General features: G+C 47.0%; 2 protein-coding genes across 2 annotated transcripts; both read left to right on the forward strand.

The window, feature by feature from the left end:
- The first annotated feature begins 5,083 nt into the window (after window positions 1-5,083).
- On the forward strand, window positions 5,084-6,581 carry LOC122416222 (uncharacterized). The gene is made up of 6 exons (XM_043428975.1): window positions 5,084-5,282; window positions 5,365-5,565; window positions 5,649-5,843; window positions 5,926-6,081; window positions 6,160-6,408; window positions 6,529-6,581. Exons 1-6 carry the CDS (start codon window positions 5,084-5,086, stop codon window positions 6,579-6,581), a joined length of 1,053 nt encoding a protein of 350 aa, XP_043284910.1.
- LOC122416085 (uncharacterized) lies at window positions 6,332-10,711 on the forward strand. The gene is made up of 3 exons (XM_043428770.1): window positions 6,332-6,408; window positions 6,529-6,587; window positions 6,661-10,711. The coding sequence occupies exon 3, from the start codon at window positions 6,669-6,671 to the stop codon at window positions 10,593-10,595; it is 3,927 nt and encodes a 1,308-aa protein (XP_043284705.1). The 5' UTR covers window positions 6,332-6,408; window positions 6,529-6,587; window positions 6,661-6,668; the 3' UTR covers window positions 10,596-10,711.
- Window positions 10,712-18,347: the final 7,636 nt, after the last annotated feature.

An 18,347-nucleotide genomic window follows, 5' to 3' on the forward strand; every position in this document is an offset into this window, starting at 1 on the left:
ATTGACATGCATGCCAGGTATTAGTACTTCCTTTTTTTGATTATGGAATATGGATATCTACAAATAATAAAAATTATACATGAATTATAGGATTTGGAAATGGATTATAAATAATAATCAATAATAAAAAATAATGATGAATGATACAAAAAGTCAGCGATGGCTTGTTTATGAATGGCATAAGAAGTTATGTTTTCAAAATGCATTGCTCATATTAAAAAGTAAGCAATTCTGTTGGTCTCAACGCAATTCATATTTTTTCTTTTGTCCGGTTGAACCTTGGTGGCTACATGCAGAGTTTGAAAATTTTATGCATCGACGTGGGTGCGTCAACTTTCTATCTCTGGGAATGATAATACGAATGGAAAAGATTGCTTCAAAAAGTCCTTGGAAGCACGTTTTTTAATGAAATAAAAATAACTAGCATTAGAATTCAATAAACATATGTGAAAATTGCGAATTCTGGTGGACTTGGTGAACATTATATATATATTTTTCTTTCTCCTTCTGTCAAATTTTAAGGAAAATCAATCCAAAAATTCGTTTCATTGAAAAATCTTCATGTTTTCTTTATTCACAATGATTTCATCAAAACAGATGAAAACAAAATTTATAAATGAAGAGGCAAAATTCCACAATGATACAAAATATTGAAAAACCTTACGGAATATGATTTTAATCCCACAAAATTATAGACATGTTCGAAATGGTTGAAAAATTGAGGATATCACTTCAAACATTCGAAGAATATCAAACTGTTATAAATTGTACAAAACTTAAAGAAAATCATTGGAGAAAGGAGAATTATTTTTAAATATCACATTAGAAACATTGGAGAACTTGAGAAAATCTTATTTAAGAATATTTTTTGTGGTTTAGAACTACCACAGAAAAAAGATTTGATATCAAGCCGTAAAAATCCTCTCTCGGAGAAAAAAAATTTGGACAATTACATTGATGATCGCCCGTTTTCGCATTATACCACAAAAAATGTAAACAAAACTTCTTAAATCACACAACAAAAATGATTTCGAACCGTAAGAAAATATCAAATATATTACAATCCTACAGCATTAGTGTATAATGTTCTTCACTGGTATACTGATTGTGCGGTATCAGTCTTTTTTCGACGAATCTGATGTTACAAGCCAAAATCATATCTCGGCCTCCAACCCGCTTTCCACCGTGCTCTTGGGTTCCTAATTTCCAAAACATATTAGAGTACAAGGAAAAAAATCGCTGAAGTCCAACAACAGACCTGTGACGAAATATTTCCAGTACAATTTGACGAAAAATAGGTCTTTTTTCGTGAAAACCAACGTTATAAGCCGAAAATTATATCTCGGCCTCCAACCCGCTTTCCACCATACTCTTTGGTTCTTAATTGACAAAACATATTAGAATACAAGGAAAAAAATCGCCAAAGTCCAAGGACAGACATGTGATGAAATATTTCCAGTTCAATTTTTACGAAAAATAGATCTTATTTCGTGGAAACCAACGTTATAAGCAGTAAATCGTAAATAATTCATAGCAATTTAAATTAAAATTATATATTCATCAAAACATAAATAAGGAATTTTCGAGAAAAAAGACGTGATATCAAACCATAAACTTCCCCTAGGGAAAAAAAGGTTGGGACAAGTACATTGATGGTAGTAGTAGGTGGTGCACTATGGCGACCCCCACTCCTATCCCCACTCCTATCCCCACTCCTTTCCCCCCACTAGGCCGAGCGGCCGGCGTTGTGGGCGAGAGGTTTGCGGGTGTGCGGAAGGTGGATGAGCGTGTCGCCATAGTGCACCATCGTTTTTCAGGTATATATATATATATTTTTATTTTATATTTCTGAAAAAATATAAAATAAAGGGATAAAAAATAAAAATAAAAAAATAAAAATTAAAAAGAAAAAAATTAAAAATAAAAAATATATATTGAGAAACTTACCAGGGTGACGTGCCTCTCTCTCTCTCGCCCCGATCCAGACTCCACGGCGCACACAAACACGCACACACACACACACACACACACACACACACACACACACACACACACACACTACTCTTCAGGGTCGTCCGGGGCGGCAGCAACGCCGAGGAGCCCGTCTTCAACCCCTTCGTCGTAATCGGGATAGGCGGCCCGCAGTTCGTTCACGAGAACACCCCCGAGATCCCGGCCGTCCTCGGCAAACAGCTGGATGCTCAGGGGGTGACGTGCAGGAGGACTCATGACCGTAGCCGTAAGAGGCCCCTCGCACAGCGCTTCCATCTCATGGATGGGATGGTGAAAAGCCTCTAAGTAGGCGAGGCTGTGGAGGGAGCACTCTATCACGAGCGCCGGTATCGCCTCTAACGCCGGTGAGGGGTGGTACAGGCAGTTTAGCTCGTAAAACTCGCTGTCACCGTGGTCCACCAGATGCACCTCGACAAAATCACCGCTGTCGCAGTACACTATTTCCCCCCGGTACGCAATACGCGAGCCCCGCAGCACCACCACGCAGTTCACACCCGGCGTTGCCTCCTCGCTTTGGACGGGCCGGCCCAGCCTCCCGTCTATAAACTCACTATACATTAAACCTACCACGTGGCGGTACAATTGTTCAAGAGCGTCGGTGCGGACGTATAGGGACGCGACGCTCAAGAACCGTATGACACGGCACGTAAACGAGTGGCACAAAAACTCATAATCCCGGTAGCGCGGATACATTTTGGTGAAAAAAGAAAAAACTTGTAGAGGAGCGATATATATAAAAGAGGCCGGGACGAGATACTCGCGCACGGTTCGACTGAAGACTGACGGCTAAGACATTCATGCAAATACGTGCTTATGGTGAGCACATCATTGCAGGGGTAAAAGAAGGACAGGAGGGGTGTAAAACAGCTGACGTCTCGGCCCGATGCAGTCAGCCTCGTATACGGGGCAAAGGAATCACACATGCCCTCTCGCTCGCTCTCGCGCTTAGATAAGACCGTTCGCGAGGCGCGATGCCTCGCGAGAGCTTGAGGTATTCACTGCTTCATCAAAACTGCACGTGGCTGCAATCTCGACGGCGTGCACCCTCTTACTCGCTCTCGTGCTAGCATACGCGTCAGCGTATACGCTCTCGCTCGCTCTCTCTCTCGAGATACGGTACCTCGCGCTCACCGTGCACAGCCTCTAAGCAGGCGGGGGAGTACGTCATCGTAGCATTGACCTTAAGTCATAGCATCGCACTGGTTCTTTAAGCAACAGCCAGCAGCGATGGTGTATACCGTCTCCCTCGCTCCAACGTCATGCTACATCCTCTTTCTCTCTCTCGCGAGGCACAATACTCGAACATTTGAGAGTCGTGGCAATGATAGCGCATGCTATCTCGCTCGCACCCGCGTCGTGATAAGCCCTCTCGCTCGCTCTCACATGAGATGTGAGGCCCAGCGCTCTCGCGACGCCGTCGTGCTGTGTCAGCAGAATTGCACGTGCATCGGCCGAGCGCTCCAGAGCTGTAACGTGGATAGAGCACAGCCTCTCGCCCACGCCTGGAGACATGATACATTTTCTCGCTCACTCTCTCTCTTGTGAAGCACACGAGCGCGAGAGCAGCAACAGCATATGCCCTCTCGCTCACACTCGCGACACCGCTCATTCTCTCGCTCGCTCTTTCGCTAACCGTAGAGGCACAGCGATTCACAGCTGTAGCAGTGATACCATATACCGTCTCGCTCGCTCCAGCATCATGATACATCCTCTCTCTCTCGCTTTCTCTCTCGTGGGGCCCGATACTCAAGCATCTGAGAGTCGCGGCAATGATAGAGCATGCTATCTCACTCGCTCCCGTGCCATGATAAACCCTCTCGCTCGCTCTCTCATGAGATGCGAGGCCCTGCGCTCTCGCGACGCCGTCGTGCAGCGTCATCAGAATTGCACGTGCATCGGCCGAGCGCTCCAGAGCTGTAACATGGATAGAGCACAGCCTCTCGCCCACCCTGGAGACATGATACATTTTCTCGCGCACTCTCTCTCTTGTGAAGCGCGCGAGAGCAGCAGCAACAGCATATGCCCTCTCGCTCACACTCGCGACACCGCTCATTCTCTCACCCGCTCTTTCGCTAGCCGTAGAGACACAGCGCTTCACAGCTGTAGCAGTGATATCATATACCATCTTGCTCGCTCCACCATCATGATACATCCTCTCTCTCTTTCTCTCTCGTGGGGCCCGATACTCGAGCATCTGAGAGTCGTGGCAATGGTAGTGTATGCTATCTCACTCGCTCCCGTGCCATGATAAACCCTCTCGCTTGCGCTCTCGTGAGATGCGAGGCCCTGCGCTCTCGCGACGTCGTCGTGCAGTGTCATCAGAATTGCACGTGCAGCGGCCGAGCGCTCCAGAGCTGTAACGAGGATAGAGCACAGCCTCTCGCCCACACCAGGAGACGTGATACATTTTCTCGCTCACTCTCTCTCTCTTGTGAAGCACGCGAGAGCAGCAGCAACAGCATATGCCCTCTCGCTCACGCTCGCGACACCGCTCATTCTCTCACTTGCTCTCTCGCTAGATGTAGAGGCACAACTCTTCAAAGCTGTAGCAGTGATAACGTATGCCGTCTCGCTCACTCTCATCATACCGATCCTTTAGTGAGTAGTCCTCTCTCTCGCTCTACCGTAAGACGCAATGCTTTATACAGAGCTGTCGGGGTTACACATACGGCTGCAGCCTCTTGACGCCTCTAAACAAATCCCCATCAATATATATTCTTTATTATATACTATTTTGCGACTTCAGCCGATTCACTTATGAAGAGCGTATCTCCGAGGGCTAAAGACACAGCTCGGTCTTCAGGAGAAGATGCTATACAGAAGATGGAGCAATATGCTCGGAAATATGCTTGCAGGGCTAAACAAAGCTGTCTCACTCGTGCGCGTGCTTTTTCACGCAAACACCGGGGACCATACAGAGTACTGTTAAACTTCAGCGACTGCTCCTTTGCTGTCTTGAAAAAAGTATCGCTAGCATTTTAATCATGATTCACACCTATCTCCTCGCTCGAGATATGACAGTAGCGATTCAACCGTCATATAGAACGGTATTTAACGATCACCCCTTACAATGTCGGATGAATCAGTGCGTTCTTGTATTTTGGGTCTTTTACGTCTAACAAAACCGCATAGCGCTCAGCTGAGACGCAGGTGTAACGACCTATGGTGTTACGAGTTGCTGCGTTTATCGGGTGCTCGACTCGTGAACAGACTTAAATACGTGATCTGTTGGGCCCCTTTACGTGCTCTAGTGGTGGCCTATAACAGAGGCATATTAAGTGGTCAACGAGTGCTGGATGCTGTGTATGACGAGTTACAGCGCCGCGGTGTTTTAGAAGCCCCCCGCGTAAGAGGCCTTGTCGGTGAAATCAGATGTAAGTACCATTATCACGATAAATCACTGTTGTTGGCGATTAGCAATACAACAGCTATTTTTTTTTACCATAGGCTATCGGCAGTTTTACGATGCGGGGAGTGACGAAGAAGAGTCTCTCGCTGAGGCGACGAGAGCTGTGGAGGAAACGGATCTAGAGCGTCAAACAGCCCTCTACCGTACGTATTCAACTCTGCTTTGGCATTATCATCCACGATTTTCGTTTTTAGACGTAAAAACCACGGGGGCGGTATTTTTCCAGAACCGCTGCATGAGGAGGGGGTAGGGGAAGAACCTAGAGCGAGCACCTCGGCAGCCCCTGCCGAGACGATACCGCAGCATTTTACCATATATCGGCCGTTTTACGACGCTGTGAGTGACGAAGAAGAAGAGGCTCTCGCTGAGACGACGAGAGCTGCGGTGGAAGCGGATCTAGAGCATCAAACCGCCCTCTACCGTGTGTATTCAACTCTGTTTTGGCTTTATTAGCAGCGATTCTCGTTTTTAGATATAAAAGCTACTGGCGCGGTTTTTTTCAGAACCGCAGCATGAGGAGAGGGCCGAGGAAGAGCCTAGAGCGAGCACCTCGGCAACCTCGGCCGAGCCGGTACCGCTGCAGCCCGAATTTGATGACGACGAGGCGTCGACTATTCTCAACCCCTCCTTGATGTTTAGCGATCGGTCTGATATACTGGGTAAGCATAGCCGTACAGCGATAATAAAATAAAAATAAACAGCGTTAATAAACAGAAATTATGAAATAATCCAAACAGCTGTGTACCGGCACACCAGAGCTAACGATGACGACGGAGCGATAGCGGGTCCATCGCATCACCACCATCGTCAGCAGGAAGATGATGACCTCGTACAACCCGAGAATCAGCTGGGGGTGTACCCGCTGGACGTTCAACAGGCGGAGGAGGAGGAGGAGGAGGGGGAGGAGGAGGAGCGTCTAAACGAGGAGCGATTAGAAGCCAGACGCTTCGGCCTATGGTTTCAAGAGCTGATGGAGTGTGATTCAGGTAAAGAAATAATAATGTCTTCTCTCTCTTTCTCCCTCACTCGCGCGCTTTCTCTCTTTATCTCTAGCCCTTGCGGTAAATGCAGGATATGTTTAAAAGGCTTTATTATATTTAACACAGGGTACTCGTCAGCTGACTCGTCAGCTGTCTCGTTATTGGCGTACCGCGATTAGTACGAGGTACACTAAAGTTACAATATGCCTTTTTATCAGCTGTCTCTACCCTATAACTCACGCTTTTGTTTGATTACAGATATACAAATGGGCGGGGGGAGAACGCGCAATACACAGGGGTGCGAGGCTTTCGGGGATGTGCAACCCCCGGGAGGGCGGATCATCATTGCGCACGATACAGCTCGTTATTTCAAACGTTTTCGACTACGTGGTCGGGAGATAACACTGCGTATCCGCCAGCCTCAAGCTGGCGCAAACGTGACAGCATGGCTTGAAGGAGCATTCCGCGATCTTCTGACGCATCTCACGAGTCACTGTGAGGGTGGTGACTACGCGGGGATCTCGTTCTCCGCGAGCAGCTTAACACACGGCCCCGTCTGGCTTTCATTCCGTCCTGTCCGCGCCTATACATTTGTAGATATCTGGCAATTAATAACAAGCATAGCTCAAAGTGCAGCGTCTCTGGATATTGATGATTCTTTCCAAATAAAAGTATGTATCGTTAAAGGCGTGGAGGGTAGGGGGCGAAAACGTTTGACACACGAGGGCGTTGCTAAAAAATCAATTTTAACGATTCGAAATACCGACAATCTGTGTCTACCGCGCTCATTAGTAACAGCACGAGCGTACGCGGAAAGGGGTGAGATACGCTCAGGGGCTCTGCATTCTAGATGGCAGCGTATACGACAGATTAACGGGTCGCTTCAAAAAGAGGCGGCGCTTGAGCTCACGAGAAGCGCAAATGTTGTTATACAGCCCGCTGGCTGCGGTATGCGCGAAATTGCTGTGTACCAGAATTATTTGGCTCGCGAGGGGTTAGCTATCGTGGTTTTCGAGTTTTTGACTTTGGGGCGACGCGAAAGACCGGTGTTTGACGGTACACAGACGGTTATGGATACAGTAGGCTCAGTCCGGCACACGTTATACATTCTGTATTATGAGCGGTCGCATCATTTCCAGCCTATCTTGAATCTGCGTGGTGCTGTAGGCAGCTTAAACTTCTGCGCAATCTGTAACGCCCGTTCTCGTCGGGATCATAGATGTTTAAAAAAGAAATGCCCTCGCTGCCTTCAAGCACCGCCCTGCGCTCTGGGAGCAGCTGCCGCGATCAGATGCGAGACATGTAACCGCGATTTTTTTGGGGAACAATGTTTAGAAAATCACAGGGCTGTTACCATCCGTCGTAAACACAGGGTAAACACTGTTTGCGAGTCTCTTCAGCGGTGCCGTAACTGCTTTCGCGCAATAAGATCTTTAGAGAAAAAGACGCATGTGTGCGGGGAGGGTTTCTGTAAAACGTGTAAATCGCGGCACCCCTATAATCGCCTGTGCTATATGAGGCCTATTCGCGTCGATGAGAGGCCGAAAGAGAACATATTCATATTCTATGATTTTGAAACGCAGCAGTGTACCCCTGTAAAAGGTGATCCTACAACGCGCGTTCACGAACCGAATCTTTGCGTAGCTCAACGTGTCTGCACCAAGTGCTGCGATAATGTTTCTATAGACGAGCCGTGCGAGCATTGCGGGGATCACGAGTTTATATTTAGGACGAATCCTGTGTGTCAACTTGTGGAGTTAGCCATACAGAGTATGCCGAACTTCTCTCACGTATTTTTAATAGCCCATAACGCCGGTGGTTTCGATGCCCAGTTTATCCTGCGCTACCTCATCGAGGAGAAAAAAACGCAGCTCCCATCTTTAATAATGAACGGTACTAAAATCATCACAATGCGCGTTAGCAAACTCGTGTTTCTCGACAGCTTGAACTACTTTCACATGCCTCTGAGTGCACTGCCTAAATCTTTCGGTCTAAAAACTGCTCTCACCAAAGGATCTTTTCCGCATCTGTTCAATAGGCCCGAGAATCAAAATTATATCGGGCCGATGCCGCCTGCAGCCGATTACTCTCCCGACACTATGCGCCCGGAGGAACGCGAGCGTTTTTTTGCATGGTATAACGAGTTAAAGAATGCCTCTTATGTATTTAACTTTTCAAACGAGCTCATAACCTATTGTAAAAACGACGTTACGATATTGAGACAGGCCTGTGTGGTTTTCCGGAAAATGTTCAAGGACAGCGGACGCGTTTGCCCGTTTAGCGAAAACACAACAATCGCGTCCGCCTGCTTTCAAATCTTTCGAAAAAATTTTTTAAAACCTAACACGATCGGTATTATACCTACGGGCGGTTACAGATGGGCTCACAATCAGTCAAAAAAAGCGGTCTCTTGGCTCGTGTGGATGGAGCATTCTTTAAATCGTCGTATCATTCACGCAGGACGCTCGCGCGAGTTTAAATTGCCTCAAAATTTATTAGTAGACGGCTACTACGAAACACCTGATTCAGCCCACGTGTTACAGTTTCACGGTTGCTATTGGCACGGGTGTTTGAGCTGTTTCACTGTAAACAGAGACCGTGTACAAGGCGACGGTGATACACTGAACGAGCGTCTCGAGAGAACAAACGCTATATCGCAGAGAATCCGCTCAAGCGGCTACACGTTAACCGAGATTTGGGAGTGCGCGTATGACCGGATGATAAAAACAGATTTAGAGATGAGCTCTTTTGTGAGTGATCACCCTCTGGTTCGAGCGGAGCCTCTCAATCCGCGCGATGCTTTTTTCGGTGGTCGCACGGAAAACATGGTCACTCTGTACGACGTGAAAGACGGGGAGCAGATACGATATGTTGACGTTTGCTCTTTGTACCCATACATCTGCAAGTACGGCAAATATCCGGTGGGCCATCCAACGGTATACGTCGGCGACGAGTGCAGGGAGCTGACAGGTCCCGAAAATAATATCAGTCTTTCCCGCGTCGAGGGCCTTGTTAAATGTACAGTGCTTCCACCGCAAAATCTTTATCATCCGGTGCTGCCGGTGCGAATGCATCAGCGCCTGTTATTCGGGTTATGTCGTAGCTGCTGCGAAACAATGAACCAGAACGCGTGTCCTCATGAAGACCCCGCGGAGCGCGTGTTTAGCGGTACTTGGGTAGTGGATGAATTGCGAAAAGCTATTGCGTGCGGGTATAAAATATTAACCGTGAGCGAGATTTGGCAGTATAATATAACGCAGTACAACCGCGATACACAAAAGGGGGGCCTTTTCACCGGGTACATAAACACTTTTCTTAAAATCAAACAAGAGGCTAGCGGTTGGCCCGAGGGTTATGCAGATGACGAGGCTGCCCAAGAGCGTTATATAACTGCTTTTAAGACAGCCGAAGGGGTTCAGCTGGAGCGGGGTGCGGTAGCGAAAAACCCGGGGCTGCGCTCGGTAGCCAAGCTTTGTCTTAACTCCTTTTGGGGTAAATTTGGACAACGCGAAAATTTACCGCAAACAGAAATAGTATCGACACGCGAAAAACTTATGGAGCTGCTAAATAGCCCCGAGCACGAGATCACTGGTATGCTACCTGTTAACAACCAGGTGCTGTATGTTAATTATACGAAAACCAGTGATGCTGTAATACCGTCTAATATAGCAAATACTGTCATAGCTGCATACACCACAGCCCAGGCCCGTTTAAAACTTTACACCTATCTCGAACCGCTGGGTAAGCGTGCTCTGTACTGCGACACCGATTCCGTTATTTATGTCACGAGAAAAGAGCCTGGAGAGTATGAACCGCCAACGGGTCAATTGCTAGGGGATTTAACCGACGAGCTAAGCTCCTACGGCGAGGGCAGTTACATTAAGTCTTTCATCTCAGGCGGCCCTAAATTTTATTCTTTCATAGTTAATACGCCGAGCGGCGCGGAAAGCGAGGTTTGCAAGGTTAAAGGCATAACGCTGAATTACGCAAACAGTTCGCTGATAAATTACGAATCAATACGGTCATTTATAATAGGTGAGAGAGAGAATCCTGTTGTACTACAGTTTGATTCAATACGTCGTACACCATTCCACCAGGTTGTCACACGACCCGAAAAGAAATCGTGCATGCCTCTGAGTGTCAAGCGAAGACGTGATGGCGAATACGGTTCGCTCCCTTACGGTTACAAATAGCCGTTTATAAAAACTCTCGCTTTAAACATTGTTAAGCAGTATTGTAAAATACCTATGTTATTACTGTAAAATATTTATACTGTTACAGGAAAATAAAAGCTCTATACATGTTTCAACTGCTCGAATTCTTTATATTATACCGCCCCGCAGGAAACGTGGTCATTCGTGCAGATGGATGTACGGTGGAAGCATCCCTGGACCTCAATGATCTGTGGTCCCACAGGCTGCGGTAAAACGTACTTTGTAAAAAAGTTTTTAAAGTTTATATCACGGATGAACAGTGAGCCATTCGAGAGAGTCATTTTCTATTACTCCGAGTGGCAGTCAGCGTACACGGAGTATGGTGAATCAATAGAGTTCCATGAGGGTCTACCTCAGAGTGGTGATTACGCTAACGACCCTCGCGCAAAACTTCTCATAATCGATGATTTGATGCGTGAGGCGTCTAACAACAATGTTGTGGACCTTTTCACCAAAGGCAGTCATCATAAAAATCTGAGCGTTATTTTTATTACCCAGAACTTATTCCATCAAGGACACGGTCAGCGAGATATCTCGCTGAATGCCAACTATATAGTGATTTTCAAAAATCCTCGTGATCGTGCTCAAATTCAGCATCTCGCGCGACAGGTGTATCCTGAAAACCCGCGTTTCCTACAGGAGGCGTACCACGACGCAACATCCAAGCCGCACGGTTATTTGCTACTCGATCTGAAACAATCGACGCCTGACAACTGTAGATACCGTACCTGTATTTTTCCCGACGACCCCCATCATTTTGTCTACGTGCCGCGGAAAAAGTTTAAAAGCGGATGCAATGCTGGTGAATTAGCAGTTCAGCGCATGTAATGGCGCCCAAAGGGTTATCGTACTGTGATAAATGCATGATCGTTTTGAGCGCACTTCAGCGAGCTAACAAGATAACGCAAAGACCCAGCACCTGCACAAACACCTCCCACCCTTATTATTGTATTGGTCTATGCGTGTGGTATATTCTTAAAGGCACTGCTACCCCCCATCCCTATAGGTCAAAAAAATCGGCTAAAAGGGGCGATACGTCGAGAGGCTAGACAGTTTGACATGCGTAATGGAGCGAAACGGTGCACCACTCTGCAAAAAGCACGTGACGATACTACGGGCTCTTCAGTATCTCAATAAAGAGCAACGCGAGGCTGTCCTGCGTAAAGCGGATCCGAGCATCATCCGCTGTATCTGCGAGTGTGCCTTGAACGTTCTTTGCGGTAACGTTCCTTTGAAGGCTGATCAGCGAAAAAAGCTACGACGACACGCCCCCGCTCTCCGTCGTTTAGCCGCGAAAAAAGGTTGTTGGAAGAGTAAAAAACGCTTTGTTATCCAGAGCGGCGGGTTTCTACCGCTCCTACTAGCACCGATACTAGGCACTGTTCTATCGAGCTTGATTGGTGGGCGGGGATGATGGAGCACGCGAGAAAAATGGTTCTTATCCCTGAGGAGCATGCGACACAGCTGGGCATGCAAAATCAGAGACAGCCAACGGCCGGCTGGAACGCCTCGGCACAACCGCCACAATCTACTGATACCGTATTATCCAGACTGGACGCGGAGATGAATGAAATTTTGAACTCTAACGCCTACAAGAATGAGAGGGAAAAATGGACAGCGTACCTGGTTGTGCTACAGCGTTATCTCCATTTTTCTGATGACGAGAGAGCTCGACAGCACAGCGATCTTATGAAGAACGACCATACAACGGCGTCTAATTATGATAAAAGTGAAAAAGGAGAAACTCGTAACGGTATGAACGACTCCGTCATAATTGAAAGCATACCAGCCAAATATCGCACTAAAGCGAAGTTACTGCTCCGTCGTTTACATGACGCACCACGCAGCAATTTTTCTTGGGATTCCGGAGGAGTCGTATCGATTGAGGGTAGCCCGATTCAGGGCTCGAATATCGTTGATCTTGTGAACGACGCCATGAGAGCTAGAAAAATATCTAAACCGGCGGGGCGTGGTGCTTTCGCTAAATTTCTGAGAGCAATACAGACACCGCGGGAGTTCATCGGTAATGACGCCTTGTGGCAGGAGACAAGGGCCAATTCAACGCTACGACCGTCGCAGCTCGAGGAGAGCAGCAACAGCAGTACAAACAGCGACAGTACAGGTGCGACGAGTCAGTCACCGTTCTTCAGTGGCCGTGATAGCAAATCAGATAACGCAGGGCAGAGCGGCAACGGCTATCCTAATAAACATCATAAGAAAAGACATGTAATCTGGGCTAACCTCAAATTATAAATATGAAAACGCTGGAAAAAGTGTATTTTAATCCATCCCATGAAGCATCGTTTTCAGGTGCTACTAAACTGCTACGTCTGGCACGTCAGAAAAAAGTATCCAGAACGAAGACGCTGCAGTGGCTTGAGGGGCAGGATGCTTACACGAAACACAGACCCGTGCGACAGCACTTCCCGCGACGTTTTTATAACGTACGGAACATTGATGACTTTTGGGAAGCTGATCTGGTAGATCTTCGCTCAATTAAAGATTATAACGATGGTTATGTTTATCTACTTGTCGTGATAGACACTCTCAGTAAATACGCATGGGTTCAGCCTCTACGCGACAAATCTGCCACATCCGTGGCTAAAGCGTTTAACATCGTCTTGTCTAAGAAAAATAGCAACGGTCGATCACCCGTTTATCTGCAGACGGATAGGGGTAAAGAATTCGTCGGTGCTGCGTTTCAGGATTTCTTAAAGAAAAAAGGCATACAGTTTCGCATTGCGAGAAACCCTGATATCAAAGCGGCTATTGTCGAGAGATTCAATAGAACGCTGAAGGAGAGAATGTGGCGCTATTTCACGTATTCCCGGCAAAAACGCTACCTCGACGTTCTACAGAGCATTGTTTCAGCATACAACAACTCTACGCATAGCGCTATAAAAATGACGCCCGGCTCTGTGACGCTTGCTACAGCCGCTAGGGCTCGGAATAACTTGATACAGCGATACAAAAGGCCAGAGCGTTGTCTCCCTAAATATAAGGTGGGTGACATTGTGCGTATCAGTAGCGCGAAGGCGGCTTTTGCAAAAGGTTACGAAGGTGGTTGGAGCAGCGAGTTATTCAAGATTCACCGTGTGTCGTCCGGTATTTGTCCTGTGGTATACTTCCTGCACGATCTCCACGACGAGGATATTGACGGTGTATTTTATGAACCCGAGCTATCGAGAGTGCAAACAAAACAGGTTAAACAGAGGGCGTTAAAATGAAAGACGAGTTTTACATGGTTTTACCTAGCAATAGTAGTATGGATTATTATCCCGATAATGTAACAACGCGGTATACCACACATCTACCGCAGCGTATGTCTCTTCACGGTAGCTGGGCTGTTTCATTAGCCGAGATCCATATACCCGCAACCATTTTACACGTGCCTACCGATGGCAGGCGAAACTTCCTGAATATGATAACGGAGCAGGCGGCTGGTATCTCAATGAGGTACGTACCTACCGAGGGTAGGCGAAACATCCTGAGTGTGACAACGAGGCAACCGGCTGGTACCCTGGTGAAGTACGTACCTATCAAGAGCGAGTTGGAGGCCGGTGCTTCAAAGGCGTCTGCTTTTAAGGAAGATAACGCCTGTGTGCCGCCCGGCGTATACCATAGCATAGGGACATTGCTCGAGGCTATTAACGAAATACCTTATGTCACGGGCCATTTGAAATTCAAGCACGCCCGCAACGGGTATGTGACGGTGAAGCGTGTCTGCGAATCCTGTAAGAGCCTGGAGCACACCTTTTTTTTCTCCGACGTACTGAGCAAGGTTTTAGGGTTCGCCGAAACAGGAGGCGTAGTAGTGCCCCGTGAAGGATACACTGCTCAGAGGCCTGCCAATTTAGCCAACGGAGCGCCCAACATGATGTACGTTTATACCGATATCTGTGAGCCCTATATTACCGGCGATGTTCGCACACCATTGCTGCGCGTTGTACCTGTTGCTATCGCCGATGCCCATAATTACGGGTCTGTGAGGATAAGAAGCTTCTCGCCACCGCGTTATATTTCCTTACTACATACTAGTTTTCAAACAATAACCATTGATATAAGGGATGAGTTTGGCGAACCAATACCATTCGAGCACGGGACACTGACGGTGACGCTACAGTTCAAGCGTATAGACTGACCTGGGTGTATCTACAATGGATTACTATGATGAGTACTTCGGCGTGCAGACGGGGAGTGGGGGTCGAACAGGCTATGGTGGTATCAGCCACGTGTATATCGGCTCACCAAACCAGCGAGGTCATGGCATTGGAAGTTTTTTAGGGGGTCTCTTTCGACGTATCATACCTCTCTTGAAACAGGAGGCTCGGACTGTTGGTAAAGAGGCGCTTCGCTCGGGGGTTAACATGGCCTCTGATGTCGTTAACTCCGGCATACAACCGAGAGAAGCGTTTCAAACGCGCCTGCGTGAATCAGGCCAAAACCTGAGGCGTAAAGCTGAGGAAAAAATTACATCGCTCATGAAGGGCTCCGGCTATAAAGGCAGCAAGATTAATAAACTGATGCATTCTGCTGCGGGGAGCGTATCACGACGCAGCTCTGTGAAAAGAAAGGCAGTGAAATCGCGAAAACGTTCAAGCGGCGGTGGCGCGAGAACGAGGTGTGTTAAGAAGAGGAAGAAGGCTGTGAGAGGTAGAAAATCATCGGCTAAACAGCGCGTCACGAGACGTAACAAGAAGCCAAGAACGGTGACGGATATTTTTGCTTAAACAGCGCTCTGAAAAATGGCGTTCCTACACGCGCACTCGTGCGAGTGTCTTAAGTCGGAGCTTGAATTATTTTCATTACCGCCAACCCAGACAACGATCGAGGGGACACACTCTGTATACTACAAACCAATCTCATCGTTGACGGATGATTCACCGATAGAATTTGTCGTCCCAGGCCAGGGGGATGAGTACATTGATCTCGCGCATACAATGCTAAGTATACGCGTTAAGATAGATGCTCCAGATTATAAAAAGACAGGGGGGCTAGAGGGCGTATCACCCGATGTAGGACCTGTCAATAATCTCCTACACTCAATGTTCAGTCAGATCGATGTATTTTTGAATCAAAAACTTGTGTCTCCTCCTAACAACGCTTATGCTTATAGAGCTTATATTGAAACTCTATTGAACTACGCATACGCCGCGAAGACATCGCATCTTACAAGTGCTTTATGGTATAGTGATACAGAGGGAGCAATGGATGATAAGGGTGATGGTAACAAAGGACTTGTAGAGAGACGGGATGCATTAGGCAAGGATAGAACGATCGATCTTCTTGGACATTTGCATTGCGATATCTTCAATCAGGAAAGGTTTTTACTGAACGGTGTTGAGATGCGTTTGCGCCTTGTGCAGAACAATAGCGCTTTCTGTCTCATGACTGATTTGAAAAACTGTAAAATCCGCATTACAGAAGCATCGCTAATCGTGCGACGCGTTAAGATAGCCCCTGGTATACTCCTGTCTCATGCGAGAGCTCTGTCTAAATCTACAGCAAAATATCCGCTGACACGCGTCGAGGTTAAAGCTATATCAATGCATGCCGGAATACATGGCGATACTCTTGATAACGTCATACTGGGCCAGCTACCAAAACGTATAATAATTGGATTTGTCGATAATAAGGCTTTCAACGGTGATTACGGAAAAAATCCGTTCAATTTTCACCACTACTCGATCAATTATCTTTCTTTATATGTAGACGGCCAGCAGATACCATCAAAACCTCTGCAGACAGACTTCACAGATAGTAATATGTATGTGGATGCATATCATACGTTATTTTCTGGCTCGGGTATTCACTTTCTCAACGATGGTAATTGTATCTCGCGTTTGAGCTACCCATACGGTCATTGTCTTTTCGCGTTTGATCTGACACCCGATCTCTCTGCTAATAGCAGCACCCACTGGAACCTGGTGAGGCATGGCAGCGTGCGGATAGAAGTACGCTTCGCAGGGTCTTTACCTACAACGATTAACTGTATTGTGTACGCTGAATATGATAATGTGCTTGAGATTGACTCATCTAGACAGGTCATCGTAGATTTCAGCGGTTGATGAGCGAGAGAGAAGCATCCTCAGTTTTCACTGAGCATTCAAAGAGCGACGGTCAAATAAAAAGACGGCATCATGTATATTGTTATTGATGTGCAGGGCGTGAGAGGTAGAGATAACCAGTTTATACCTAAAGAAGTAGCCGTCGTATCGGTAAAAACTGAAGACTATGGCCACTGGATTGTAAAGCCGCCCTATACGGGCGATAACTTGCCAGCCTTTGTAAAGCGTCAAAATATGTGGCTATGTGATAATGTTCATGGTATAGAATGGTCTAAAGGTGATACATCGCTACAAGCGCTGGAGACAAATCTGAAAAGGATTGCGGGCCATGCGACACGGATTTTCACGCGTGGCTCTGACAAATCATCGTATCTGGCGCAGCTCACGGGCTATTTTATTATAAATTTAGAAGATGATGAAGAGGCTCCTTCATTACGTCAGCTACCTCGAAGCGACGCATGCTGTATACACCACTGCGTCGCAAATCACAGACAGGCCTACAGATGCGCCCTGAACAACGCTATGAGAATCAAGGCCTGGCTCTGTCAAAGTGAGAGGATTACCTCCTTATGGGAGTATAGGACTACCACGTCGTGGAGCATTGGTATGTCCGAGACCATGACCGAAGAGGAAAAAGAACCCTCGAATCATGAACAGTCTTCAGATCTTACAAGCTCTCGAAAACATAAAGGAGCATGCTATAGGCGTCTACCTAGCCGATCGTATCCCGAGGGTGTGGACGAAACCGACGGCATTCGTGGTTAACACCGATGGATACAAACGGCCGGGAGCCCACTGGGTCGCCATGTACGTCGATCGAAATGGACACGGGTGGTTCTTCGACAGTTACGGGCTACCACCAATCATCCCACAGCATCTCGCGCGTCTCCGAAGAAACTGTCGACTCTTCCGCTGCAACACGGTTCAGCTCCAAGGCCCTAACTCGCAGTGCTGTGGACAGTATTGTGTTATGTTTCTTCATTATATGGCTACTGGTCTCGGTATTCAGCGATTTAGAGATGTTTTTTCGCATGATCTGCAGCGAAACGATAAAATAGTTCATGAGTATTATAATGCGTATAGCAGCAAGGGTGGTAAATCTAAGGGTATGGTTTCCGATACAGATGACTGTATCGGCAGGGGGCATAGGATTAAGCATTTACATTGTATACAACACTGCTGCTCTCGTTCTCGGTAATTACATGATAATAAAATTTTAACAAGAATCACACGAGCTGTTTTAAAATCCTGTGTCTGTCTCCTATCCCGTTTCTTTCGGCGAAAATTGTACGAGTGGTGACGCGGGTCGGATGTCAGATTTCGCTGACGATCAGCACTGTTGTCTCTAATGCAGCTGCAGAGCGTTCAACGCTCATCGTCAGTCGACGCTCAAGGCTTGAGACTTTACGTCGTTCGGGAGGTATCATGAACATCGTCGTTGATATACAAGGCCTGAAGGATAAATATAATAACTTCGTGCCTAAAGAAATAGCCGTGGTCTCTGTGAAAACATCTTACCTGGCACACTGGATCATATCACCGCCTCACGCTTATAGCGCGCTGCCTCCTAGTGTGAAACGACAAAACACGTGGTTAAAGTGCAATCATCACGGTATAGACTGGTCCGAGGGTGAAACACCTTTACGTGCGGTCGAAGCGGCTT

This window comes from Venturia canescens, chromosome 9 (genome assembly GCF_019457755.1).
Source record: "Venturia canescens isolate UGA chromosome 9, ASM1945775v1, whole genome shotgun sequence".
In the NCBI taxonomy this organism is placed as follows: domain Eukaryota; kingdom Metazoa; phylum Arthropoda; class Insecta; order Hymenoptera; family Ichneumonidae; genus Venturia; species Venturia canescens.

Bases quoted from the DNA above. Each gene is read 5' to 3' on its own strand.
- LOC122416222 (XM_043428975.1), top strand. From the start codon at position 5,084: ATGTCGGATGAATCAGTGCGTTCTTGTATTTTGGGTCTTTTACGTCTA. The intron at 5,283-5,364 runs GCATATTAAGTG...CCCCCGCGTAAG, and splicing joins AGTGGTGGCCTATAACAGAG to AGGCCTTGTCGGTGAAATCA. The intron at 6,082-6,159 runs GTAAGCATAGCC...TAATCCAAACAG, and splicing joins CGATCGGTCTGATATACTGG to CTGTGTACCGGCACACCAGA.
- LOC122416085 (XM_043428770.1), top strand. From the start codon at position 6,669: ATGGGCGGGGGGAGAACGCGCAATACACAGGGGTGCGAGGCTTTCGGG.